This window comes from Poecile atricapillus, chromosome 3 (assembly GCF_030490865.1).
Source record: "Poecile atricapillus isolate bPoeAtr1 chromosome 3, bPoeAtr1.hap1, whole genome shotgun sequence".
NCBI lineage: Eukaryota > Metazoa > Chordata > Aves > Passeriformes > Paridae > Poecile > Poecile atricapillus.
In genome coordinates, this window is record NC_081251.1 from 109,011,898 (window position 1) to 109,038,006 (window position 26,109).

Sequence of the window (26,109 nt, forward strand, 5' to 3'; positions counted from 1 at the left end):
TGTCTCTAATTGGTGATTTTTTGTCAATTATGCTAATTTTCTAAACTTAGAAAACTGTATTCATCCCGGGGGGGATGCATTTTGTGGACATTCTCCATATCTGTCCCTGGAGGCCTCCAATAAACACCAGGCTTTATATTACCTCCTCTACTAATATTACCTCAAAAGTGTGTGTTGTTTCATTTCTAGGTTCTTGAAGGCATCACCACAGGTAGAAGAAGCTGGAAGACACCCTTAATTGTGAAACACTGGACCTGTTCATTGCTATCTGATTGCAAAAGGCTTTCCAGCCCTAATGGGCTGGTGGGATTGTTCATTGTCACTGATGTCTCCCCATGTAGCAGCATGTGTCCTATTGCTGGATGGGCCAGCGTGGCCCTTAGTGAATGTGGTATGAAGGGACATGTAGCAGCTTTAAGTTAAGTGTTGGGAAAAGAACACTTAGAACATCGTTTGAAATTTCTAACGTATTGCACAAACGTGAATTATTCTTTGCACTTACTGAAAAGACAAAACCAGCCGCTATTACCAAGCCAACATGGGGTAAGAGGCGTGATAAACTTATTATTGTTTTTATATCTCTTCCAAATCATCGGATTGTAGGATGGTTTTCATGGGAAGGGACCTTAAAGATCATCCAGTTCCAAGCCCTCTGCCATGAGCAGGGGTGCTTCTCACTTGACACAGTTGCTCAGGGCCCCAACCTGCCTGGCCTTCAACACTTGCAGGGATGGGGCATCCACAACCTCTGGATGGTTCACCTAAAACCTGGATCAGGAAGTTGTCCCTCTACACGCTCCAGGAGTGCCCTTGGTTGCTTGCAGCCAGCTGCATTACTTTCCCAGCAGATGCTGGTGAGGTGGATGTTCAAGAATGCATTCAGTGCAGGTAACTCGGGATGCAGCTGCAGTACAAGATGCAGGTTGAGCTCTAGGGGGGCAGGAGCCCAAGCCCAAGGTAAGAGGCCATGACCTACCCTTTGCATTACAAAAGGGCACAGGGACCTGTGGGGCAGCCAGGGGACCAGACACTCCCAGAAACAGCAGGAGCTGACGAGCCCCAGACCTTCGTGGCCTTAGATGGCAAGGGGATAGAAGCACAGGAGCTTCTTTATTCCAGGTTCCTCCTCAGAGGCACCAGCTTGACTTGTTATTTTGTTACTTAGTTACTGCATCATGGTTAAATTGTTTTGAGGATCTGGACATCTCTGAGGCTGCTATGGGAAACCCAGGATTAAGCTGGTAAGGAGACCTGGTCTGACTGTGTGAAGAGTGGAGGGTATAGCTGTGAAAACCTTTGGTCCCACCTGAGGTGATGTGAGAGTGAGTCCGGAGTGGCTCTTGGGTGTTTGGATAGGGAAGTTTCCTTAACACTGAAATCCTCCCTTCCTAGGCCACAGCCCTCAGCTACAGCTGGGCAAGTGTCCCAGCATGCTTCCATGATGCCAATTTGATCCGAAGTTTGGAAGGGACCTCAAAGTTCATCTGGTTCCAATGCCCCTGCCATCGGCAGGGACACCTTCTACTAGACCAGGTAGATCAAAAACCCATCCAGCCTGGTCTTCAACACTTCCAGGGATGGGAGCAACCTCTCTGGGCACCCTGTGACAGTGCCTCACCACCCTAATAGTCCATCATTTCTTCATGATTTCTAATAGAAACACCTTAAGGCTATTCCCCCTCTTGCCTGCCTGCCCTTGGGAAGAGGCCCTCTCCAAGCTTCTTCCAGGCCCCTGCAGGCACTGGAAGGGCTTCTGGAAGCTCTGATCGGTCAACAGCCAACAAGAGCCGTTGTTAGCGTGAGCCTGGAGAGTCATGAGCCCAACATTCCAAGTTTGGGAGTTAGAGGCACGGACCAATCAGCAGGCTGTGGTCCAGGTGACATCACAGTGGCTGAAGAGCACCTGCGGCAGTTGGAGGGGCAGAGCAGAGGAAGGAGAGCGCAGAGCGGTCTTGCTCCCCTCTTGTCCCCTTTGGCTATTGGTGTCATTCTGTCATCTGGAAGTCCCCCAGGAGCTTCTAGAGTCAGAAGAGGAACAGCTAAAGGAATGGGTAGAATTAATCCCTTGATGGATCTTCCTGCCTGTGAACTCCACAGGCTTGGAGAGATTGCAGAGCTGGTGATGTCTGTTCGCCTCTCACCCACCCGTAAGGAAAAGCTAGCGCTGGCCTTGAAGGATGAAGGCTATATTCCAAAGCTGCTCCAGCTTTTCCAGGTCTGTGAGAGTGCAAAGAACACCAAAGGCTTGCATCTTCTCTTTGACATTGTGAGAGGAATTTTGTACCTGGACAAAACCATTCTTTTTGAGGTGCTGTTTTCTGCTGAGTGTATTCTGAATGTTGTCGGATGCCTTGAGTATGATCCTTGTTTGGCTCAGCCAGGATGGCACAGGGACTTCTTGACCAAAATGGCAAAGTTTCAGGAGGTTATTCCTATCAGAGACCCTGAAGTCAGGAAAAAAATCCACCAGATGTCCAGGGCACAGTACATTCAGGCCATCATCGCGCCTAATCCATCAGATTTTGAAGAGGGCTTTCTTTCTACCCTCAATTCCTTCATCAGCTCCAGAAGAGAGGAGATTCTACATGGGTTGAAGGTAAGTGGTTTTTAATGTGGCTTAGATGGGATCTGCAGAGATCCCTCAGGCTGTGGTTTGGAAATGGTTTGTAGCTGGTGAACACCGTATCAATTAATTGCAGGCACTTTCATTTGCACAATATTTTGAATGCTTTCCCTTCTTTCTGGTCCCTTGGATATTTTCTTTACCAAATGATAAATTTCAGTTGAGTATCTTAATGCTTTTAATGGGCTGTAACAAGATCAAGTCCTTCTCTTTGATTGCCAAGCAAATCTTTGGAATTGGTTTTGTACAAGTATTTAAGGAACACGCACCAAAGTTGGACTTTGTGCAGTGTGGGATCCTTTTCACTATGTAATTTGTGTTCTTTTTTTGTGCTCCACAGAAAGATGAGGAATTTTTGCCTCAAGTTTTTGCGCAATTAACAAATGAAGCTACACCTGGTGAGCAACGATGTGAGTTGGTAAGTCAGGAATCTTGGTGGCTCCTCAAAGGCTTTAAATGAGAGGGATGAAGTAGAAAATGAAACTGTTCTGAGAGTTCTGCACTCTTAGAAGTACTACTGGAGAATCAGTCAGTACACCCCCCAGTTCAAATTGTAACTGCTTCCTCCTTTCAGAGAGTTTTCTGACACAAATATACAAAGTTTCTTGGTTTTTTTTTCCCCCTGTGCAATAGATGAAGTTACTCAAGGAGTTCTGTGCCTTTTCTTTCACATTACCCGAGAAAAAAGAATTTCTTGAAACTTTGGCAAAGGTGGGATTTCTTCCAACTCTCAAAGTGTTAATGGTAAGTGAAAACTTAGAACTGGTTTGAATAAAACTAGAAAAGCCCAAAACAATATAGTTTTATTTGTTTTGTTTTGTTTTGTTTTGTTTTGTTTTGTTTTGTTTTGTTTTGTTTTGTTTTGTTTTGTTTTGTTTTGTTTTGTTTTAATCTGCTGAGCACCTTTTTGTAAGTCTGATTGGAGAGCTTTGCTCTGCTAAGAGTGGAGGTTTCTGGTAATGTCCAGAATCCAGAAGGTACCCACAGTTCTGCTCTAGAGTAGCCTGGCTTGACTGCTCTTACTATTTTCACTTTTCATGATGGAGAAGTGTGAGGGCAGTGAAGTCCTTGTGACAAGGTTGTCAAAAGATGAACGAGACTTTTTCATGTGGAACCTTGATTATTGGTTTTTTATCAGAGAAAATCACATCCCTTAAAGAATAGTCTGAATTCTTGTTGCATGTAAATGGGCACAGAAACTGTTGTACACCTTGGTTTGTACAGCTGGTCCTTTAGTACAAAAGGAATAAATTGTGGATAGGAGGTATAGAATATCAATGAAGTCTTAGCTATTCATTCAAGCAAGTAGGATGTTGTGAATGTTTCCAGCCTAAGTTAGGGCTCTCAAATTCACAGACAACCTTGTGTCCTTTCTAAAAGGGGAAAATATTAGGGAAAGGATTTGCCTGCTTCCTTGTTGCTTTTCTGTAACCATATTATCATGTTTCTCATGAAAACTTTTGGAATGAAATTTTTTAAGTTTTAATTTAAGTTTTTAAACCTCCTCTTTGCAGCTTCACATGATAATAAATACCAAACTTGATTTACTCTAACAAATTAATCTGGTTTTTTTTTATTATTTTTGTTAGGGAATGGATGATCCACAGGTTAGATCTGCTGCTATAGATATATTGTCTTATCTAGTAGAATTTAGTCCAGCCATGGTGCGAGAATTTGTGATGCAAGAGGCCCGGCAGAGTGAGAATGTAAGTAAAAGTGGTTTGGAGTTAGTTGAATTTAGAAGTTTCAGGGCAAACAGGAAAATATCCATCAAATTAACATCTAAATTTCTGTGTTTTGTTTAAATTTTTATTTTGAAAAAATTGCAGTAAGTGGGGAACTCATTCCATTCTTGTGAGTAATTATTTGATAATTTCTTTCTTTGCCTTTTCTTTCTTGCAGGATACCCATCTCCTCACTGAGGTCATTGAGCAGATAATCTGTAGTCCTGACACTGAATTTGGAGGAAATCATCAGTCAATGAAGATTTTGTGTGCTCTGATTGAACCAAAGAAAATGCTGGCCACAGCTAGTGTAAGAGAACATGAATGGGAAAAGAGATGACAGTGTTTTGGCAGATTTAAAAGCCTGATATTCCCTGTTGCTGTTATTATGGGCAGAGGATAAAAAACTAAAGGGTTTTTTTTCCTGAGTAGAGTGTGTTCTGATGGCGACTTTAAATAAGCAAAAGATAAACTAATTTAACTAATGAAAGGTGTATCTGGGGCATCATGCCAGTGTTAAAGCACACAGTCCCATGTGTCAGTGCCATAGCACTGCCTGACCATAGCTCTCTCCATCTGGATGATAAATCCTGAAAGATTTTAATAGATTGTAATGTACCAGAATAGCTGTAAAAGGGTTTCCAGGGTGTTCTGGGCAAAACTACCTGCATTTCAGAATGGTTTCAGGACACTTTGTCAAGCACTTGGAGTCACTTCTGTTTTTCCAGTTGATATTTGCAACCATGCTCATGCTGGGGATTCTTTTACTGATAGCTAGATTGGTTGGATGTCTCACAAGTTTGTCCCCAAAAAAAGAAATTGATCTTGTGTGAAGAAAGTGCTGCAGAGCCAAAGAACTCAGCTGAGTTCTTTGTAGGCTGTTTCTTCTCCTACTACTGTTTTTTGTGTGAAAGGTTGTATGTGAATGCAGTGTTTAATGAAGTTGTTGTTGTTCTTTTAGCGTTCAGAGATCATTGAATTCCTCAATATCTTCTACAACCGTTACATTCACGTTCTTACTGCACCGCTTCTGGCTGATACATCAGAAGAATGGTATGAAATAGGTAATGACAATTTTAATTTTGTTACCCTTTGAAAGGCCTTAGAGTCCTGGTAAAAGCAGCAGAGCTGTGATGCCTGCTGGGAATATGCTTGCTGCAAGCTGCTGTTCCTCCAGGGACAGGGATTCTGCAGGCAGGAGTTTTCATAGCCCCTTCCTGTAGTTGTGAATGTTGACATAGATGGTATACTTTGTAAAGAAAGACTTCCTTCATGTATATTGAGAATAATGTCGTAGTTTTGCTAATCTAATTTTAAATAATATTTACTGCAAAAGCAAAAACAGCTGCAGTTGTGTTTGCTGTTTTGTTCTGACCCAATGTCCTGCTTCCCAAAACAATCCAGTAGAACAAAAATCCACTAAAAAGATGTCAGGAACTGCAATAGTAACTGAGCTCAGTGTACCGTGAGAGTACATGATTTGGTTTTTTGTACTATAATAAATAATAAGTACTATAAAAATAATAAGGCATTATTTTTTCTTCTAGATAATTATCAAACAGCAGAAAAACTTGCCTCAGTTTTGCGGCTGCTGTCTTTTTGTGTGGAACGGCACAGGCATCACATGAAGATTTACATTATCAAGAAAAATCTGCTCGGGAGAGCACTGGTCTTGCTGAAATGCAAACACAAATTTCTGGCCTTGTGTAAGTCTGGAGGTGTTGTGATTTCCTTCTTCAAGGCTTTGTGTGTCCTGTGTGGAAGGTGTACCAGTACCAATGTACACTAGAACTCAGAATTGCTGTTCATTTGCTGTGTTTTACTGGCTCCAATTAAGTCATTTGGAAAAGAAATAGGTAGCAGCTGTCTGTAAGCAGGGATTTACTTGTAATGCAGTTTGTGTTGAGAGGAGGATTGTTGTCTCTTTTGAAGTCTACAGGGATCCTTTCAAATCTTCATGACAGGATCCTTTATAAACAGATTGCTTGCCTCATTTCAGTGGAAATTGTGTCTTTATATAATAATATTGTTCTAATAACAATAATAATGTTCTAAATCTGGTTCTCCTTGTGGAGAGTGAATGAAATGTTGTGAGCCAGGATCTTGAAAGACTCAGGGCTGGTTCAGGGAGGGGAACAAGGAAAAAAGCACAGGAGGGAGTTAAGTTTAATTTCATGCATGCTGGAATGCATTAGTGCTGGACTTGAGAAAGAAATCCATGGTTCCTGATGACCTTCAAATAGCCAGGGAAGTCCAAGAAGGAAGGAAAGGTGACCTGCCAGCAAATGCTGGTTCTGCACTTCGGGGGTGCATCTTCCTGTCAGGGTAACAGCAGGTTTTTCAATTCTTCCCCAAGAAGGTGAGAGCCCTGGCACGTGGTTGTTGAATGCTGGAATGTCTTTCTTCACACAGCTGCTCTTCGCTTCATGAGGAAGATAATTGGCCTGAAAGATGACCTTTACAACCGCTACATCACCAAGAGGAACCTGTTTGAACCAGTTGTGAATGCTGTGCTGGACAAGAGGAACAGGTGCAACCTGCTCCAGTCTGCCTTGCTGGAGCTGTTTGAGTTCATCCGAATGGTGAGTTCAGCAGCAGCCTCAGCACTGGCACCTCCATGGCCTGGCAGGGCAAGGGCCAAAGGCAGATTTCCAAGCTAGCAAACATCCTGTTTTAATGGGTCACAAATAGAACTGGGGTGCTGCTGAGTCTATTGTCCATTTCTAAGGGAAGTTTAATGATTCTTTCTAGATCTCAGCTTTTTCCAAATAATAAATCTGATTTATTCTCCTTTGTTCTTGACAAGAATATTTTGGTTCTGGACAAGGAATCAGTTACTCTCCAAAATAAAGTTCAAAGCTTTCTGACTTTCTGCCTGTGAACATTTGAGACTGAAACCCTGTTTTGTCCTTCTTCAGCAGGATATTCAGCTCCTTATTGCACATATAGTTAAGAACTTCTCTGATGCCCTGGAATCTGTCAAATACATTCCCACATTCCAGGGACTGAAGACAAAATATGAGCAAGAAAAAGAGAGGAAAAACGAGAAAGTGACCAGGTATGGCCCAGTTTCTGTCTTATGAGGCTGCCAGTGACTGCCATTCTGCAGGCCTGCTGGTTGGTCTTGAATTTCCCAGAGAGCAGCAGAAGCAGGTGGCTGGGATTGGGATTGGGTTTCATTCTTGCTGAGAATGTCTTGGGTTAGTTAGAGTAAAGCCCCACCTACCTGTCTTTGAGTAGAGCTGATGTGGTCAGTAGATGAAAAGTTCTGTTGAGAGAACTCTCAGCTTATGAAGAACAGAATCTTCCTCTGTTCTTGTGAGTTAGGATTCAGTCTGCCTCATTTTCAGCTGGGTATTTGTGAAGCTTACAAAGGTGAGGGTGGAAGCAGGGATGGAGCTGGATTACCTTCTCCAAGTCACCTAATTGATTCTAAAGCTTTGGAAGGCATTTGTGAGCTGGCTGAGTCTGAACCATCAGGCAAAGGTTCAATCCCTTGTGCTGTGTCTCTTGCAGTGTCCCTTCCAAATTGCCTGATAAGATGCTTGTCAAAGAAACCGTAGTCTTACCAGTGACTGAAGATCTGCAGGTCAGTGAAGGTGAAGAGAAGGCAGCTCCAATGTCACCACCAAGCTCCACTGGCTCCTGTCCAACCTACACAACCCTGAGCCCAGTGGTGACATCCCCCAAGGTGGGTGAGAACTTTGATGGAAGCTCCTGTCCCTCCTGTCCTCACCAGGACAGCAGAGCAGCCTGGCGGGGCTTTAGCGGGTGTAATGCGGCACAGTCAGCAATAGCCTTGTACAGGGAATCTTTGTTAGGGACAGATTCACCCAGATCCCTGACTAATTTCACCAAGAGTCAAACCCTGACTAGTTTGGGGTAAGGTTTAAAGAGGACAAGGTGGGACTGGAGTCTGTTGTTAACCTGGTGGGCACAGGTTAAATTTGCCTCTTCTGCATGACGGAGCTGTTGCTGCTCCTTGGCTTCCTTCCCTGCCCAGCTGGTGCCCTGTGTGTGATATACAGATGGGATTGCCTTTTCTGGAATCTATTCCCCACCAGGGAATTAAGAAGTGTTTTTAAGCAGACAAAATACAAGAAGTGATACCTCTTTAGTGCCTTTTACAGCTGAGCATTATTTGAATCTTTGCTTCTGAGCAGCTACAGAGAACTTTGGGAAGAATTTTACTGCTCACCCCTAAGACCTGGGGAAAAAACAGATGCGCGGTGTGTATTTTTTCATTGTGGAAAATTAATTTTTTACCTTTTTCTAATTGGCAGAGAGGTCTATTTGAAGTATTTGCTCATCCTGATGATGAAGATGGGACAGTGCTAAAGAAAAGAGCTCGTCTGGATTCCTAAGGGAAAGTGAATTTTTTTAATAGGAACTTTTATTATGGGTTTTCCAGTGCTGCAAGTGTTTAATGCTAAAATACGGAACCAGCAATCCATCTCATAGGTCTCTCTTGTAAGATATATCTTTATCTATAGATATAGATATAGATAGATATATAGAAATATAGATATATAGATATATATAGATATAGATAGATATAGATACATGGATATATAGATATATAGATATAAAATAATAACTTTATGTAGTAGTTTTATATATATATTTAATATTATAGAATATAATATATAATTTTATATTTAATAAGATTTTTATATATAAAATTTATATATAGTATATAATTATATATAATTTTATATATAATATAATAGAATTTTATATAATAGAATACAATGCAATATAATATAATTAATATAATTAATATTATGTAATATAGTAGTAATATATAGTAACATATGTTAGGTCCATTTCTCTTAGAGTACTTTAATGTGAAGATTTTTCTTTGTTTTGGAGATTTAGTTAGTAGTTAGTTTAGGGTAGTAGCTAGTTTTAATTGTAGCTCTTGTTTGGAAAAAGAATTGCTTTCTGTATAGCTTTTGAAGATAGTTTGCTCCAAGTTTATAAACAAGTTTATTTTGTATTAAAGATCCTAATGTACTTGTTTTACCCCATTTGTAAGTATGTGGTAGTATTAATGCTGAGCTGTAAAATTCAGGAATTTCGATTAGACTCTGTAATTTCATAAGATGTGTTATTTGGAAGTTTTGGTATTTGTTTTAATAAAAAGTTACATGAAACGTTTTTGGGTGGGTTTGCTTCTTTTCCTGTGAGTTACTGTTGCAGTGCAGTCATGCCCTGTGCAAAGGGTAACCCCACTCTTGGCTTCACTTTCAATCTGTCAGGACCAAGCCAGAACAGGGTTTTAAAAGTATTTCTACTCTTTTGAAACTGAATTGCAGGTGACATCTCCAACTTTGCAAGTAAAGTAATTATTTTTGGCTGAAGTTGCTTTATTTTAGCAGATTTCAGTATCTGGTTGTGTTTTACAGGCTCTCAAGAGGCTGAGGCCAGTGGTTGAGCAAATCTGCCTGCAGGGATGCTCAGCAGCCCTGCTGCTGAACACATCAGTGACTTTCCAGCATTCTGGAGAGTCAATGTCCATGTAATTTGAAATACTGATCTAGAAAGTACCAAGATGCTTGTCTTAAAGTTCTGTAAAACTAAGTGTGAAATTAGAAAACAAATCCTTTTGCTTACTGATAATGTAATTTATTCTCAAAATATCCACCTTTTCTCGGGGTCTGTGAGGAGCTGCTTAAAACCACTGCTTCCTTCCAGCTTCTTTGCCTTTGAACTGGAGGACACCCTGAATCACAGGGACTGACAGCCAGCTCGAGCTTCTCTAGCAGTGCACTGCTTTCCTCTCCTGTGCTTCCAACCCTCCCACTGACTTGGTTTTACCACAGGAGGCAACTTGGCAGCACCCACCCTTCTTGGGTCATCAAGTACCTTGTTGTCCTTCTAAAACATGTCAGCATCATGGCACTTCTGTTCCCTTGGCTGAGGGATAGAGAGGAAGGCTGTCATCATTTGAGAACTCTCAATGAGGAACAAAAGAACAGAGTGAATTTTTTTACCTTTGTACAATAAGACTTTTCAATAGAAAAATGGTTTGTTTTTTTTTCCATTCAGCTGTGGGGGAAAACAATCCCTGAGACTGATGGGAGCCTAAACAGCAGGTCACAGATTAAAATGCAGAAAAGCATTTTAGCCCTTAATTGTTGAAGTTATGGTTATCACAGATGTAACATTTATTCCCACTAAGCTGCAGCAATCCCCATTAATGTGACACTTCACCTTGCATCAGGAAAATGGGGTTTTCCAAAAACATTCCATGTCTATCTGAACCACATGCTAAGGCCAGGTGCTTGAGAAAACTCACTTGAAGGTTTTATACTTTGTTCATCTTGGCTGGGTATTGAATGGGAAAATCAAGTAAGAAGCAATGAGCTGCACTGCCAGCCCAAATCGCTTCAGCTGAATTCTTTAGCATATTTGTCAGAGCACTTTCTTTAGAAACCTGTAACAGGAACTCAATTTTTATTCACCAGGATAGAAGAAACTTTCAGCTCCCAAGCCTTATAGCTCAGGGGAAATTTAATTAATATTTCTAGAATATTTTGTTATACAATTTATTTAATCACTTATCCTTAAGGTTTCTGTGAGGAGCTGCCCTCTTGACTTCTCAGGGCTGATAATTCCTGTATCTGGAGAGAAGGGATAAAGGAATCAGGTAAGATTACCCCTGAAATGAGGTGGAGTGCTGCAGGGAAGGAGTGAAATGCAAAATTAGGACAACTGAAAATGGATAAAATTTAGTTAAGTGGAGACAAATGATGCTGAAAATACATTTATATTAAAAAAAAAAAAGAACAAAACCAGAGCAAACTAGAATAAATGTAACAACTGCATGATGACTCTTGACCAAGGCTTTTTATTAGTAGTCCAGACTTTAAAAGATTTGAGTGGTTTATTTTAAATGTGTGTGAACAGATATCACCTCCCCTGCCATCCCTACAGGGAAATTTAGACCTCACTTAATAAGAGAGTGCAGGAGCCATGAAATCATGAGTACAAAGTGCTTCTCTGAATTATTGTCTACACACAGGTAATAACTCCCTATTGCAATCTTGACAGTCATCTACTTATTGATTGAGGACTGATGATGGGAAGAGGTTAATGAGGAGAAAAGGTGGAAAATATTGTCATAATTGTTTTGTACATTATTGAAAAAGTATTTAGAAGAGGAAAAAGACAGTTTTTTATTATTTTGATCTACAATACTATAAAAACATTATAAGGAAGATGAGTACTGCTGTGAATTTTTTTTGTTTATTTGAACAGATTAATTATTCTTGAATGCCTCGTTGGTAAGTTTTCAGTCAGCTCTGACTACTGATCAAATGGCTGAAAGCCAAGCATTATTTTCTACCCATGTTTCACTTAGGCAGACAATCAAGGGCATTATCCCAATTATACAACGACTATTTTGGAAGAAGAATGTACCATTTCAATCCATAAATAATGCATTTCACCATCTTAGCATGGTGGAGGGGGGCACTGGCACTTGGTAACTGCAGACTTCTGAGAAATTGCTTTGTAGGGATTTTCAGAGATGCCATCATGGAGGCAGGTGTCTGGCTCCTGGAAGTCAGATGGCAAATGGATATTATTTAAGTTCTTCTGGATTGCTGCTTTTTTCCCAAGGATCACCACTGCTGCATGGTCTGTCATGTATTTTGGGGCAAAATGGGCTGAGCCAGAGCTGCTGCTTGGACCTTCCCCTACATTTCCAGTGACAGACAGTACCAGCTCCTCTCTTGGCAGACTCCTATCTGTCCTCCTTGCTCCAAGTAGCTCAGTGTAATGCTGGAGATGCCAATTATCCCTACAGAGAGTCACTCACAGCACGTTGTCACAGACAGACCTGAGTTCTTGGTGTTGGACCTTCCCCTTCTGAACTTGATGACTTCCTCCAAGCAATGTTATAGTGTCATAGGGTGACTTTACCTTTAAGGTGGTTTTGAGAGCTAAAGAAGTTGAAGTTGCTGGGGACTGATGGGAGTCTTTTCTCCTGACCAATTTTCGGTCATTACTGGGAACTGACAACAGTTTTGACCATTGAAAAGTGGGATCAACTTGTGAACCCTACCTTAAAACGTAAAGTCAAGGCACTTTTAGCCTCTTTGTTTCCTGGCTGTGAAGGGTAACAGGGCTCCAGCTGGCTTTCTGTTCTCTGCCCGGGCCATGCGGCCAGGCGGGGGCTGGGCTGGGGCTGCCGCCTCTCCCGGCCAGGAGATGGGGCCTGCAGGGCTTGTCCCGGGCTCTGGCCGGGCCAGGCCGGTCCCTGGCTCCGCTGCAGTGACGGAGTTCACCAGGGACTGCCAAGTAAAGAAGGAGAAAAAACTCTGGACCTGCAGCGGGCCAAAACAGTGACTACGCTCTCCAGAGCAGCCATGGGAAATTTTCTATCGCAGACGGCTCTAGCTCCTGCACCGGCAGAAGTCACAGAACCATCTACAAAGCCTGGGCAAGATTTTAAACTTTTCATTACCCAGACGAGACTTGCAGATTAATCCTTTTATCCAGAGAGAGGAAAAGAGAGTGATCAGCATGTAAAGAGACTTCTGGACTGCCAGAGACAGTAAGGAAAAAGAAGTTTCAGAAAAAGTAGAGAATAAGGAGATGCTTTCATGAGCTGAAATAACTATCTGTTGAGACTATGGAAATGGACAATAAGGTCTTAAAAAAACTCCTTTAATTCATGACAGTATATAGGGAAGAATAGAGTGTTCAAAGTGTAAATTTTAAATAAAAAATAGAATGATTGTGATAGAGTGAAGTGCTAGAATAGAGTGAAGCTAAGATTTAAAGCCTTGGGAGGCAATGAGAAAACTGTTTTCTAGTAAAGCTCACAGAGACAGATGAAGAAGACTTTTGCCTTTGAATAACTCATCCTTAAAATGCCATCCCTAGACTCATGGCCCATACACACCTCAGAGTGATGTGAAATGGGAGGAGTGAGCTCTGATAACAGCAGTTCTGGGCACCTGACATCAGGGCAATAGAAAACCAGAGCAGAAATAGTTTTCTTGTAAGACACTCCATAAATTAACAGAAAGAGACTTCTGTTTCTCTACAAAGACTGGTGAAAAGACTGTAGCAGCAATTGTGACTGTTTTAACCACAAAAGTTGCAAAGTTTTTGTCTCTGTTGTCATGTGAACAAGAGAATGGTGAATAGTAGGGGATAAAAAGGGTTTTCTGGAAGTTTATTCTGGCGTTCTTATTATTATAGTTTGTTAATAAGCTTTCTTTATTCCTTTTAAGTTTTAAGCCTGTTTTGCTCTTGTTCTAATCCATATCTCACAGCAAAAACTAAGTAATTTTTTTTTAGTTACTGGTTTAAAACCACGACATATAGTAATGCATGGAGTGCCAGCAGGGAAAATTTTGTGTTGTATTCACCCTAGTCAAGTAATTTAGTCTGGAGTCTAGAGGTGTTTGGTGAGAAGAGTAAAGTATCCAGTAATGGTGGGCTAAAAGTTCTTAAAACAGTGTAATATCATGCTTTAAAAGGCTGTGTCTTAATACACAGGAATATCAATTACATTGGTATATGCTGGTTTTTTTTTTCTGAGCTTTAGAACTTGCTATATATTACTTTGATTTGATTTAATTCTGAACATTTAGTCACCTGTATCCCTTGTATCCTTTCAGCTTTCCTGAAGACAAAAGCGGAGGTAGCAGCTGAGTGGAACACTTGGAATGTGGACTTCAAGATGCAGATTTTTGACTTATTTCTAAAAGTAAATGCCTCATCTCAACTTGTCTCTTCTAGTTCAGGTGCTAGACTCTCTTTCCTCCAGCTGAGATTTCCAGAATGTAAAAAAATCTCTTTACCTCCGCTAATACATAAAAAAACCAAAACTGTGCAAAGTTTGCTGTTGAAGTCTCCAAGGGAAAGGAAAAACCCTTCTTCCCTAAGCTAACAAAAACCAAGCTAGCTAAGCAACAAAGTCTGCCCATCTGCAGGGAACCACAGACATTCGAGAGTGAGGCTTTGAAAAAAGCCTGTGCAAGAGCCCCCAGGCTCAACCTCTGCCCCCAAACCCACCTTGAAACCACAGCAACCATTTCTGGGCATAGAGCAGATGACCAGGGAATAGAGTATCATCATAAAATCACCCCAAGACAGCATGGAGCAGGTAATGATCAGGCTGTTCCTTATTGGGAACTATCTTTGCCAATGCCTGGGTGTCTGGGCATGCCTCTAGTGTAAATCCTTCATATTTATTGTTTTCTAAAGCATATGGGTTCTTCAGGCTCTGAATTGATTTTAAAAACAGCCAAGACATTTAGAAGTCCCAGAATGCCCTGACAATCCGTGGGATTCAGGGTGTGCTTCTGGTTCTGACAAGGACATCTGAGCTCCTTAATTGCCAAGGGTATCTGAATGATCTATTGATCAGGTTCCCACTGAAGGATCCCCTGGATAGCTTGGCAGAGCAGGACTGAGACACTCTGAACAACCAACTCTGATAATGTGAAACATGGCTAGGTTTATCATAAAAACTCAATAAATAAATAAGCCCATTATAAACCAGCTAAGAAAAATTGTACCACATACCCCATGCCTCAACAGTCCCAGCAGAATCCATCTTTAACTACTAGAGGAGTTGGTGAGCAAAGCATCTGTGAGCCCAACAAGCTGGGAAATTTCTGTGCCCCAAGTCCTGCCTCTGGCTGTCAGAGCTGGTCTTCAGCAGACACCAGCATTTTGAGGCTAAGGAAGATGCTGTGATGTTGCAGCATGATTATTTTTGCCCCTGTGATATATGGAGAACTAAGGCACAGTCTGCATGGGTGTTCCAAGCTGGCAATATCCTCAGGTCTGCAGTGTTGCATGGAGGAGATGCCCAGGGTCAGGTTAAGAGTGTAGTGGGAAAAGTGTTTGTCACACTTGTCAATTGTGTTCCTCTGAGGCTCACTTAAAGGTAATAAACCATCCACAGCCTTGTGAGAGCAGCTGCCTGCACACCACCACCTCTGTGCATGCAGGTGAGCTGATCTTTATAAAACCAGCACCTTGAAAAGTGGGAATTCTTCCTAGCTAACTTAATACTTGGTTTCAAAATTGTCACTTCCTAGCTAATATCTGTAAGCCTTAGCCAGTCTTTTAAAAAGCCCTTTCTTTTCCATTTCAAATTGATGTTTTCATAAAATGTTTTCATCACTCCCCCCACACCCTAAAGTGGAAAGACAGATCTCTGGTTCTTTGGAGACCAAATACCCTTCAGTTCATATTCCACAAAGTACTTTTGCGTATTTTAATGGAGTAGGTAGAAACATTTTTCCTTGGTTTTGTGATATTTTAATTGAGGTGAAAATCCAGAGCTGAGCATTTTCACAAAATGGAAATTAAAAATATGTGACTAGGATTGAAACATTTTAATTCTAACCTCTCTCATTTATAACACTTCTTTCTCTTTTTTTAGAAAAGTGTTTTCAAAGGCAAAAGGAAGCAGAGTATGGGAATTATGAAGAGAAGCTTCACACTATGAAGCTTCAAACAAGAAATTCCTCAAAACTGACTTCTACCATGATTATTTTGCTAAAAATAAATCAACATTTTCCAAAAAAAGCTCACTATTAAAGGAATTCTGACCAGAAAAAGTATCCCAACTTGTGCCTGTGCATGGTCTCCTGTTTTCTTAAGGCCTCCTGCATTGTTTTTCACGGGACTCATTCTGTGCTTATTTCAGATGCAGTTTTCCATTGATGCCATATCGATTTTTGCCTCTTTTCTTTTATATATTTCTGTACTCTTTACACATGAATTTGTAGCCTATTTGTGTATTCGTAGTCCCAGTACTTTTCCTTACCTTTCTCCCTAGGCAGAAGGACAAAATATATTGCAGAGCTCCAATCCCTGGGGGTTACACAGCCCCTGTCCCTCCCTAGGAACCAAGGTCAAAAGCAGCTCTTTGAGACACATTTTCATCAAGAGCATTTAGTCCCTAAAAAGGGGAGACAGAATTCAGAGAAGGGTTGAACTGGGGGAAATGGCCTCACCAGTTCTGTCTCTAATTGGTGATTTTTTGTCAATTATGCTAATTTTCTAAACTTAGAAAACTGTATTCATCCTGGGGGGGATGCATTTTGTGGACATTCTCCATATCTGTCCCTGGAGGCCTCCAATAAACACCAGGCTTTATATTACCTCCTCTACTAATATTATCTCAAAAGTGTGTGTTGTTTCATTTCTAGGTTCTTTAAGGCATCACCAGAGGTAGAAGAAGGAGGAACACACCCTTAATTGTGAAACACTGGACCTGTTCATTGCTATCTGATTGCAAAAGGCTTTCCAGCCCTAATGGGCTGGTGGGATTGTTCATTGTCACTGATGTCTCCCCATGTAGCAGCATGTGTCCTATTGCTGGATGGGCCAGCGTGGCCCTTAGTGAATGTGGTATGAAGGGACATGTAGCAGCTTTAAGTTAAATGGTGGGAAAAGAACACTTAGAAGGTCGTTTGAAATTTCTAAGGTGTTGCACACACATCAATTACTCTTTGCACTTACTGAAAAGACAAAACCAGCTGCTATTACCAAGCCAACATGGGGTAAGAGGCGTGATAAACTTATTATTGTTTTTATATCTCTTCCAAGTCATCGGATTGTAGGATGGTTTTCATGGGAAGGGACCTTAAAGATCATCCAGTTCCAAGCCCTCTGCCATGAGCAGGGATGCTTCTCACTAGACACAGTTGCTCAGGGCCCCAGCTTGCCTGGCCTTCAACACTTGCAGGGATGGGGCATCCACAACCTCTGGATGGTTCACGTAAAACCTGGATCAGGAAGTTGTCCCTCTACATGCTCCAGGAGTGCCCTTGGTTGCTTGCAGCCAGCTGCATTACTTTCCCAGCAGATGCTGGTGAGGTAGATGTTCAAGAATGCATTCAGTGCAGGTAACTCGGGATGCAGCTGCAGTACAAGATGCAGGTTGAGCTCTAGGGGGGCAGGAGCCCAAGCCCAAGGTAAGAGGCCATGACCTACCCTTTGCATTACAAAAGGGCACAGGGACCTGTGGGGCAGCCAGGGGACCAGACACTCCCAGACACAGCAGGAGCTGATGAGCCCCAGACCTTCGTGGCCTTAGATGGCAAGGGGATAGAAGCACAGGAGCTTCTTTATTCCAGGTTCCTCCTCAGAGGCACCAGCTTGACCTGTTATTTTGTTACTTAGTTACTGCATCATGGTTAAATTGTTTTGAGGATCTGGACATCTCTGAGGCTGCTATGGGAAACCCAGGATTAAGCTGGTAAGGAGACCTGGTCTGACTGTGTGAAGAGTGGAGGGTATAGCTGTGTAAACCTTTGGTCCCACCTGAGGTGATGTGAGAGTGAGTCCGGAGTGGCTCTTGGGTGTTTGGATAGGGAAGTTTCCTTAACACTGAAATCCTCTCTTCCTAGCCCACAGCCCTCAGCTACAGCTGGGCAAGTGTCCCAGCATGCTTCCATGATGACAATTTGATCAGAAGTTTGGAAGGGACCTCAAAGTTCATCTGGTTCCAATGCCCCTGCCATTGGCAGGGACACCTTCTACTAGACCATGTAGATCAAAAACCCATCCAGCCTGGTCTTCAACACTTGCAGGGATGGGAGCAACCTCTCTGGGCCCCCTGTGACAGTGCCTCACCACCCTAATAGTCCATCATTTCTTCCTCATTTCTAATAGAAAGACCTTAAGGCTATTCCCCCTCTTGCCTGCCTGCCCTTGGGAAGAGGCCCTCTCCAAGCTTCTTCCAGGCCCCTGCAGGCACTGGAAGGGCTTCTGGAAGCTCTGATCGGTCAACAGCCAACAAGAGCCGTTGTTAGCATGAGCCTGGAGAGTCATGAGCCCAACATTCCAAGTTTGGGAGTTAGAGGCACGGACCAATCAGCAGGCTGTGGTCCAGGTGACATCACAGTGGCTGAAGAGCACCTGCGGCAGTTGGAGGGGCAGAGCAGAGGAAGGAGAGCGCAGAGCGGTCTTGCTCCCCTCTTGTCCCCTTTGGCTATTGTTGTCATTCTGTCACCTGGAAGTCCCCCAGGAGCTTCTAGAGTCAGAAGAGGAACAGCTAAAGGAATGGGTAGAATTAATCCCTTGATGGATCTTCCTGCCTGTGAACTCCACAGGCTTGGAGAGATTGCAGAGCTGGTGATGTCTGTTCGCCTCTCACCCACCCGTAAGGAAAAGCTAGCGCTGGCCTTGAAGGATGAAGGCTATATTCCAAAGCTGCTCCAGCTTTTCCAGGTCTGTGAGAGTGCAAAGAACACCAAAGGCTTGCATCTTCTCTTTGACATTGTGAGAGGAATTTTGTACCTGGACAAAACCATTCTGTTTGAGGTGCTGTTTTCTGCTGAGTGTATTCTGAATGTTGTCGGATGCCTTGAGTATGATCCTTGTTTGGCTCAGCCAGGATGGCACAGGGACTTCTTGACCAAAATGGCAAAGTTTCAGGAGGTTATTCCTATCAGAGACCCTGAAGTCAGGAAAAAAATCCACCAGATGTCCAGGGCACAGTACATTCAGGCCATCATCGCGCCTAATCCATCAGATTTTGAAGAGGGCTTTCTTTCTACCCTCAATTCCTTCATCAGCTCCAGAAGAGAGGAGATTCTACATGGGTTGAAGGTAAGTGGTTTTTAATGTGGCTTAGAGGGATCTGTAGAGATCCCTCTGGCTGTGGTTTGGAAATGGTTTGTAGCTGGTGAACACTGTATCAATTAATTGCAGGCACTTTCATTTGCACAGTATTTTGAATGCTTTCCCTTCTTTCTGGTCCCTTGGATATTTTCTTTTCCAAATGATAAATTTCAGTTGAGTATCTTAATGCTTTTAATGGGCTGTAACAAGATCAAGTCCTTCTCTTTGATTGCCAAGCAAATCTTTGGAACTGGTTTTGTACAAGTATTTAAGGAACACGCAACAAAGTTGGACTTTGTGCAGTGTGGGATCCTTTTCAGTGTGTAATTTGTGTTCTTTTTGTGTGCTCCACAGAAAGATGAGGAATTTTTGCCTCAAGTTTTTGCGCAATTAACAAATGAAGCTACACCTGGTGAGCAACGATGTGAGTTGGTAAGTCAGGAATCTTGGTGGCTCCTCAAAGGCTTTAAATGAGAGGGATGAAGTAGAAAATGAAACTGTTCTGAGAGTTCTGCACTCTTAGAAGTACTACTGGAGAATCAGTCAGTACACCCCCCAGTTCAAATTGTAACTGCTTCCTCCTTTCAGAGAGTTTTCTGACACAAATATACAAAGTTTCTTGGTTTTTTTTTTCCCCCTGTGCAATAGATGAAGTTACTCAAGGAGTTCTGTGCCTTTTCTTTCACATTACCTGAGAAAAAAGAATTTCTTGAAACTTTGGCAAAGGTGGGATTTCTTCCAACTCTCAAAGTGTTAATGGTAAGTGAAAACTTAGAACTGGTTTGAATAAAACTAGAAAAGCCCAAAACAATATAGTTTTATTTGTTTTGTTTTGTTTTGTTTTGTTTTGTTTTGTTTTGTTTTGTTTTGTTTTGTTTTGTTTTGTTTTGTTTTGTTTTGTTTTGTTTTAATCTGCTGAGCACCTTTTTGTAAGTCTGATTGGAGAGCTTTGCTCTGCTAAGAGTGGAGGTTTCTGGTAATGTCCAGAATCCAGAAGGTACCCACAGTTCTGCTCTAGAGTAGCCTGGCTTGACTGCTCTTACTATTTTCACTTTTCATGATGGAGAAGTGTGAGGGCAGTGAAGTCCTTGTGACAAGGTCGTCAAAAGATGAAAGAGACTTTTTCATGTGGAAGCTTGATTATTGGTTTTTTTATCAGAGAAAATCACATCCCTTAAAGAATAGTCTGAATTCTTGTTGCATGTAAATGGGCACAGAAACTGTTGTACACCTTGGTTTGTACAGTTGGTGCTTTAGTACAAAAGGAATAAATTGTGGATAGGAGGTATAGAATATCAATGAAGTCTTAGCTATTCATTCAAGCAAGTAGGATGTTGTGAATGTTTCCAGCCTAAGTTAGGGCTCTCAAAATCACAGACAACCTTGTGTCCTTTGTAAAAGAGGAAAATATTAGGGAAAGGATTTGCCTGCTTCCTTGTTGCTTTTCTGTAACCATATTATCATGTTTCTCATGAAAACTTTTGGAATGAAATTTTTTAAGTTTTAATTTAAGTTTTTAAACCTCCTCTTTGCAGCTTCACATGATAATAAATACCAAACTTGATTTACTCTAACAAATTAATCTGGTTTTTTTTTATTATTTTTGTTAGAGAATGGATGATCCACAGGTTAGATCTGCTGCTATAGATATATTGTCTTATCTAGTAGAATTTAGTCCAGCCATGGTGCGAGAATTTGTGATGCAAGAGGCCCGGCAGAGTGAGAATGTAAGTAAAAGTGGTTTGGAGTTAGTTGAATTTAGCAGTTTCAGGGCAAACAGGAAAATATCCATCAAATTAACATCTAAATTTCTGTGTTTTGTTTAAATTTTTATTTTGAAAAAATTGCAGTACGTGGGGAACTCATTCCATTCTTGTGAGTAATTATTTGATAATTTCTTTCTTTGCCTTTTCTTTCTTGCAGGATACCCATCTCCTCACTGAGGTCATTGAGCAGATAATCTGTAGTCCTGACACTGAATTTGGAGGAGATCATCAGTCAATGAAGATTTTGTGTGCTCTGATTGAACCAAAGAAAATGCTGGCCACAGCTAGTGTAAGAGAACATGAATGGCAAAAGACATGACAGTGTTTTGGCAGATTTAAAAGCCTGATATTCTCTGTTGCTGTTATTATGGGCAGAGGATAAAAAACTAAAGGGTTTTTTTTACTGAGTAGAGTGTGTTCTGATGGCGACTTTAAATAAGCAAAAGATAAACTAATTTAACTAATGAAAGATGTATCTGGGGCATCATGCCAGTGTTAAAGCACACAGTCCCATAGCACTGCCTGACCATAGCTCTCTCCATCTGGATGATAAATCCTGAAAGATTTTAATAGATTGTAATGTACCAGAATAGCTGTAAAAGGGTTTCCAGGGTGTTCTGGGCAAAACTACCTGCATTTCAGAATGGTTTCAGGACACTTTGTCAAGCACTTGGAGTCACTTCTGTTTTTTCCAGTTGATATTTGCAACCATGCTCATGCTGGGGATTCTTTTAATGATAGCTAGATTGGTTGGATGTCTCACAAGTTTGTCCCCAAAAAAAGAAATTGATCTTGTGTGAAGAAAGTGCTGCAGAGCCAAAGAACTCAGCTGAGTTCTTTGTAGGCTGTTTCTTCTCTTACTACTGTTTTTTGTTTGAAAGGTTGTATGTGAATGCCAGTGTTGAATGAAGTTGTTGTTGTTCTTTTAGCGTTCAGAGATCATTGAATTCCTCAATATCTTCTACAACCGTTACATTCACGTTCTTACTGCACCGCTTCTGGCTGATACATCAGAAGAATGGTATGAAATAGGTAATGACAATTTTAATTTTGTTCCCCTTTGAAAGGCCTTAGAGTCCTGGGAAGAGCAACAGAGCTGTGATGCCTGCTGGGAATATGCTTGCTGCAATCTGCTGTTCCTCCAGGGACAGGGATTCTGCAGGCAGGACTTTTCATAGCCCCTTCCTGAAGTTGGGAATGTTGACATAGCTTGATGGTGTACTTTGTAAAGAAAGACTTCCTTCATGTATATTGAGAATAATGTCGTAGTTTTGCTAGTCTAATTTTAAATAATATTTACTGCAAAAGCAAAAAAAGCCGCAGTTGTGTTTGCTGTTTTGTTCTGACCCAATGTCCTGCTTCCCAAAACAATCCAGTAGAACAAAAATCCACTAAAAAGATGTCAGGAACTGCAATAGTAACTGAGCTCAGTGTACCGTGAGAGTACATGATTTGTTTTTTTGTACTATAATAAATAATAAGTACTATAAAAATAATAAGGCATTATTTTTTCTTCTAGATAATTATCAAACAGCAGAAAAACTTGCCTCAGTTTTGCGGCTGCTGTCTTTTTGTGTGGAACGGCACAGGCATCACATGAAGATTTACATTATCAAGAAAAATCTGCTCGGGAGAGCACTGGTCTTGCTGAAATGCAAACACAAATTTCTGGCCTTGTGTAAGTCTGGAGGTGTTGTGATTTCCTTCTTCAAGGCTTTGTGTGTCCTGTGTGGAAGGTGTACCAGTACCAATGTACACTAGAACTCAGAATTGCTGTTCATTTGCTGTGTTTTACTGGCTCCAATTAAGTCATTTGGAAAAGAAATAGGTAGCAGCTGTCTGTAAGCAGGGATTTACTTGTAATGCAGTTTGTGTTGAGAGGAGGATTGTTGTCTCTTTTGAAGTCTACAGGGATCCTTTCAAATCTTCATGACAGGGTCCTTTATAAACAGATTGCTTGCCTCATTTCAGTGGAAATGGTGTCTTTATATAATAATATTGTTCTAATAACAATAATAATGTTCTAAATCTGGTTCTCCTTGTGGAGAGTGAATGAAATGTTGTGAGCCAGGATCTTGAAAGACTCAGGACTGGTTCAGGGAGGGGAACAAGGAAAAAAGCACAGGAGGGAGTTAAGTTTAACTTCATGCATGCTGGAATGCATTGGTGCTGGACTTGAGAAAGAAATCCATGGTTCCTGATGACCTTCAAATAGCCAGGGAAGTCCAAGAAGGAAGGAAAGGTGACCAGCCAGCAAATGCTGGTTCTGCACTTTGGGGGTGCATCTTCCTCTCAGGGTAACAGCAGGTTTTTCAATTCTTCCCCAAGAAAGTGAGAGCCCTGGCACGTGGTTGTTGAATGCTGGAATGTCTTTCTTCACACAGCTGCTCTTCGCTTCATGAGGAAGATAATTGGCCTGAAAGATGACCTTTACAACCGCTACATCACCAAGAGGAACCTGTTTGAACCAGTTGTGAATGCTGTGCTGGACAAGAGGAACAGGTGCAACCTGCTCCAGTCTGCCTTGCTGGAGCTGTTTGAGTTCATCCGAATGGTGAGTTCAGCAGCAGCCTCAGCACTGGCACCTCCATGGCCTGGCAGGGCAAGGGGCAAAGGCAGATTTCCAAGCTAGCAAACATCCTGTTTTAATGGGTCACAAATGCGACTGGGGTGCTGCTGAGTCTATTGTTCATTTCTAAGGGAAGTTTAATGATTCTTTCTAGATCTCAGCTCTTTTCCAAAGAATAAATCTGATTTATTCTCCTTTGTTCTTGACAAGAATATTTTGGTTCTGGACAAGGAATCAGTTACTCTCCAAAATAAAGTTCAAAGCTTTCTGAGTTTCTGCCTGTGAACATTTGAGACTGAAACCCTGTTTTGTCCTTCTTCAGCAGGATATTCAGCTCCTTATTGCACATATAGTTAAGAACTTCTCTGATGCCCTGGAATCTGTCAAATACATTCCCACATTGCAGGGACTGAAGACAAAATATGAGCAAGAAAAAGAGCGGAAAAACGAGAAAGTGACCAGGTATGGCCCAGTTTCTGTCTTATGAGGCTGCCAGTGACTGCCATTCTGCAGGCCTGCTGGTTGGTCTTGAATTTCCCAGAGAGCAGCAGAAGCAGGTGGCTGGGATTGGGATTGGGTTTCATTCTTGCTGAGAATGTCTTGGGTTAGTTAGAGTAAAGCCCCACCTACCTGTCTTTGAGTAGAGCTGATGTGGTCAGTAGATGAAAAGTTCTGTTGAGAGAACTCTCAGCTTATGAAGAACAGAATCTTCCTCTGTTCTTGTGAGTTAGGATTCAGTCTGCCTCATTTTCACCTGGGTATTTGTGAAGCTTACAAAGGTGAGTGTGGAAGCAGGGTTGGAGCTGGATTACCTTCTCCAAGTCACCTAATTGATTCTAAAGCTTTGGAAGGCATTTGTGAGCTGGCTGAGTCTGAACCATCAGGCAAAGGTTCAATCCCTTGTGCTGTGTCTCTTGCAGTGTCCCTTCCAAATTGCCTGATAAGACGTTTGTCAAAGAAACCGTAGTCTTACCAGTGACTGAAGATCTGCAGGTCAGTGAAGGTGAAGAGAAGGCAGCTCCAATGTCACCACCAAGCTCCACTGGCTCCTGTCCAACCTACACAACCCTGAGCCCAGTGGTGACATCCCCCAAGGTGGGTGAGAACTTTGATGGAAGCTCCTGTCCCTCCTGTCCTCACCAGGACAGCAGAGCAGCCTGGCGGGGCTTTAGCGGGTGTAATGCGGCACCGTCAGCAATAGCCTTGTACAGGGAATCTTTGTTAGGGACAGATTCACCCAGATCCCTGACTAATTTCACCAAGAGTGAAACCCTGACTCGTCTGGGGTAAGGTTTAAAGAGGACAAGGTGGGACTGGAGTCTGTTGTTAACCTGGTGGGCACAGGTTAAATTTGCCTCCTCTGCATGACGGAGCTGTTGCTGCTCCTTGGCTTCCTTCCCTGCCCAGCTGGTGCCCTGTGTGTGATATAGAGATGGGATTGCCTTTTCTGGAATCTATTCCCCACCAGGGAATTAAGAAGTGTTTTTAAGCAGACAAAATACAAGAAGTGATACTTCTTTAGTGCCTTTTACAGCTGAGCATTATTTGAATCTTTGCTTCTGAGCAGCTACAGAGAACTGTGGGAAGAATTTTACTGCTCACGCCTAAGACTTGGGGGCAGAACAGATGCACAGTGTGTATTTTTTCATTGTGGAAAATTAATTTTTTACCTTTTTCTAATTGGCAGAGAGGTCTATTTGAAGTATTTGCTCATCCTGATGATGAAGATGGGACAGTGCTAAAGAAAAGAGCTCGTCTGGATTCCTAAGGGAAACTGAATTTTTTTAATAGGAACTTTTATTATGGGTTTTCCAGTGCTGCAACTGTTTAATGCTAAAATACTGAACCAGTAATCCATCTCATAGATCTCTCTTGTAAGATATATCTATATCTATAGATATAGATAGAGATAGAGATATAGAAATATAGATATATAGATATATATAGATATATATAGATATAGATATATGGATATATAGATATATAGATACATAATAATAACTTAATGTAGTAGTTTTATATATGTATTTAATATTATAGAATATAATATATAATTTTATATATTATAAGATTTTTATATATAAAATTTATATATAGTATATAATTATATATAATTTTATATATAATATAATAGAATTTTATATAATAGAATACAATGCAATATAATATAATTAATATAATTAATATTACGTAATATAGTAGTAATATATAGTAACATATGTTAGGTCCTTTTCTCTCTGAATAGTTTAATGTGAAGGCATCTCAATGTTTTGGAGACTTAGTTAGTAGTTAGTTTAGGGTAGTAGCTAGTTTTAATTGTAGCTCTTGTTTGGAAAAATAATTGCTTTCTGTATAGCTTTTTAAGATAGTTTGTTCCAAGTTTATAAACTAGTTTATTTTTTATTAAAGATCCTAATGTACTTGTTTTACCCCATTTGTAAGTATGTGGTAGTATTTATGCCGAGCTGTAAAATTCAGGAATTTAAATTAGACTCTGTAATTTCATAAGATGAGTTATTTGGAAGTTTTGTTATTTGTTTTAATAAAAAGTTACATGAAACTTCTTTGGGTGGGTTTGCTTCTTTTCCTGTGAGTTACTGTTGCAGTGCAGTCATGCCCTGTGCAAAGGGTAGCCCCACTCTTGGCTTCACTTTCAATCTGTCAGGACCAAGCCAGAACAGGGTTTTAAAAGTATTTCTACTCTTTTGAAACTGAATTGCAGGTGACATCTCAAACTTTGCAAGTAAAGTAATTATTTTTGGCTGAAGTTGCTTTATTTTAGCAGATTTCAGTATCTGGATGTGTTCTACAGGCTCTCAA

General features: G+C 41.2%; 1 protein-coding gene across 1 annotated transcript in view; it reads left to right on the forward strand.

The window, feature by feature from the left end:
• LOC131577712 (uncharacterized) overlaps positions 1-25,141 on the forward strand; it is a 38,628-nt gene extending 13,487 nt beyond the window's left edge. The window contains exons 8-25 of the mRNA XM_058835756.1: positions 2,207-2,596; positions 2,964-3,041; positions 3,257-3,367; positions 4,213-4,329; positions 4,526-4,657; positions 5,309-5,411; positions 5,895-6,016; positions 18,553-18,942; positions 19,309-19,386; positions 19,603-19,713; positions 20,565-20,681; positions 20,878-21,009; positions 21,650-21,752; positions 22,240-22,398; positions 23,105-23,274; positions 23,612-23,751; positions 24,210-24,384; positions 24,977-25,141. Of these exons, the coding sequence (XP_058691739.1) occupies positions 2,207-2,596; positions 2,964-3,041; positions 3,257-3,367; positions 4,213-4,329; positions 4,526-4,657; positions 5,309-5,411; positions 5,895-6,016; positions 18,553-18,942; positions 19,309-19,386; positions 19,603-19,713; positions 20,565-20,681; positions 20,878-21,009; positions 21,650-21,752; positions 22,240-22,398; positions 23,105-23,274; positions 23,612-23,751; positions 24,210-24,384; positions 24,977-25,057 (2,709 nt within the window). The 3' untranslated portion in view covers positions 25,058-25,141. The remainder of the gene's footprint in view (positions 1-2,206; positions 2,597-2,963; positions 3,042-3,256; positions 3,368-4,212; positions 4,330-4,525; positions 4,658-5,308; positions 5,412-5,894; positions 6,017-18,552; positions 18,943-19,308; positions 19,387-19,602; positions 19,714-20,564; positions 20,682-20,877; positions 21,010-21,649; positions 21,753-22,239; positions 22,399-23,104; positions 23,275-23,611; positions 23,752-24,209; positions 24,385-24,976) is intronic.
• The last annotated feature ends 968 nt before the right edge of the window (positions 25,142-26,109 follow it).